Consider the following 2,281-nt stretch of genomic DNA (forward strand, 5'->3'; position numbering starts at 1 on the left):
ATAAAATATACTTATATATATAATATTTTAATTTATTAATTAGTCTTTTTTATTTTTTATATAGATTTATTATTTAGATTTAAATTTATTTTATTTTTATATATTGTTTTATAATTTATCTATAAATAGATATTTAAAAGTATAAAATAATATTAATTTTTAAATTTAAAAAGGAAAGCTTTATAAGGTAAATATAAAATGTAATATGGATCTTTCCATTTAGTTTATTAATTATAATAACATCTAGAACAATTCTATTAAAGTGAATTTATTATTTAATATCTTATTTATTTAATGATTAAAATATTAATTTCTAATAAAATTTTGTAATATAAAATTTACTATTTACTTATTTCAGACATAAATTTTATTCTTTTATTTAAACTGTTTTAATATTTTAAAATTGTTTTGATAATCTGATACTATTAGATTCTTATAATTGTTATGGAACAGAAGTATTAAACAAAATATCATTTGTTATTGTAGAGAATAATGCAGACAAATACTTTTAATATTTGAAAAAAATTAATATTTTACAATTATATTCTAAATAATGAGTATAATAATATCTCAAATTAAATATAAGAAGAAACTAAATAATGCTTTTTCAATATGATTAGTTAGAATGAAAAACGAAATAGATATAAATTTCCATTTGACGTCAATAATAAATTAGTTTAAAATCGCGAATACCAAGAATAGGTTTTAATATTATTCTTGATTAATTTAAATAATCATAGTTTATATTTTAAAATCCATTCTATTATTTTTCATTTTTCATTTATATTTCATTGTTTCAAAATCCAAATTTCTTGTATTTTAATTAATTACCAAAATGCTCAAAGAATTCTTTCATAAAAAAGAAGATAAGCTTGTCTTTGTAACACTGTTGTTTCATCGACTTCCGTTACTCTAAAAAAATGAAATAAACTTTTAATCAAAATTAGCTACATAATAACTATAACTAATTAAATAATAGATTATATTTAATATTAAAAAAATAATTTAATAATATAAAAGTAAAATAAATGATATATAGTATATTTATACTCATATATAAAATACAATATAATATATGTTATAATTTTATATTAAAAAAATATATATATATATATACCTAGAATCCGAAACATGATACCATTTGCCAGGTGGTGGTTCCACTATAGATGAGGGAGATGCAGCTGCTTCTTCAGTTTCAGATTCAGAACTTGAAGAATATGAATTTTCTTGTGTATTTTTAATATCTTTTGATGGTAAAAATGACCATCGAGGATCATCTGATGTTAATGGTAAACGTGACTAAAAAAGAATTTATAATTTTTTTAGAAATCATTTTTATATTTATATTTAATGATTTTAATTATTTATTTTCTTTTACTTTAAGTATTCTCTTCAACAAGTAGTAATATAATTCACAAAATCGTCTTGATGAGGATAAAAATATACATATCTTTAAATCAATTGTAATAAAATGAGCAATTTTAAGGATCAAATATAATTTACTGAGAAAATTCTAATTACGACAATAGAAAATTTAAAAATATATATATAAAATACAACTATTTTTTCAATTTTCTATTGTCATAATTAGAATTTTAATATATATATAGAATTAGAATATATATATAATAGATTTCTATATATATATTTATATATTTTTTTATAAATAAATTTTTCATATTTAGATAATTACCTTTATGTAAGCAACATAATGTCCACCATGGATAGTTCCGCTATGTTCGACAACGCCATACAGTGCATAAATTCTAGCTTTTTTATGATTCTTACATATAGGTGCTAGATCGAGTAGTATTGGAAATGAAACATGTCTTGTTACTTTTCGAAAATCAACTCGTTGAGCTTGAAATCGTTTTAAATGGAGGATCAGAACCGCAGGTACGCGAGAGATCAAATACTGCTTTGTACTTGGAGTGCATACCATTTTACAATTCTGTTTTATCTAATGATATGAACAATTTATAACATTTTATTATTAGATTCAAAACATTGTAATTTTTTTTTATATAAATATTTTAAATTATTTTTATATATTTAAATATTTAATGCACAATATTTGAATCCTCAAAATTATAATATAAAAAATTCTAAAATATTATTTTTCTATTTTATATTATTAATTATTTTTATTATTATTTTTATTAATTATTTTATTATTAAATATAAATTAATTTTTAAATTAATTTAAAAAATAAAATTTTTTTATAAATTTTCTTAAATTTTTAATTATAGAATTAAATATAGAATACCTTTTTTTCATTGG

General features: G+C 17.9%; 1 protein-coding gene across 1 annotated transcript in view; it reads right to left on the bottom strand.

The window, feature by feature from the left end:
* Positions 1–458: 458 nt before the first annotated feature.
* LOC102673523 (ubiquitin carboxyl-terminal hydrolase 45) overlaps positions 459–2,281 on the bottom strand; it is a 7,107-nt gene continuing 5,284 nt past the window's right edge. The window contains exons 13-16 of the mRNA XM_031511670.1: positions 2,268–2,281; positions 1,694–1,960; positions 1,118–1,299; positions 459–912 (exon numbers count right to left, since the gene is read on the bottom strand). Of these exons, the coding sequence (XP_031367530.1) occupies positions 840–912; positions 1,118–1,299; positions 1,694–1,960; positions 2,268–2,281 (536 nt within the window). The 3' untranslated portion in view covers positions 459–839. The remainder of the gene's footprint in view (positions 913–1,117; positions 1,300–1,693; positions 1,961–2,267) is intronic.

This window comes from Apis dorsata, unplaced genomic scaffold, assembly GCF_000469605.1.
Source record: "Apis dorsata unplaced genomic scaffold, Apis dorsata 1.3 scaffold_341, whole genome shotgun sequence".
In the NCBI taxonomy this organism is placed as follows: domain Eukaryota; kingdom Metazoa; phylum Arthropoda; class Insecta; order Hymenoptera; family Apidae; genus Apis; species Apis dorsata.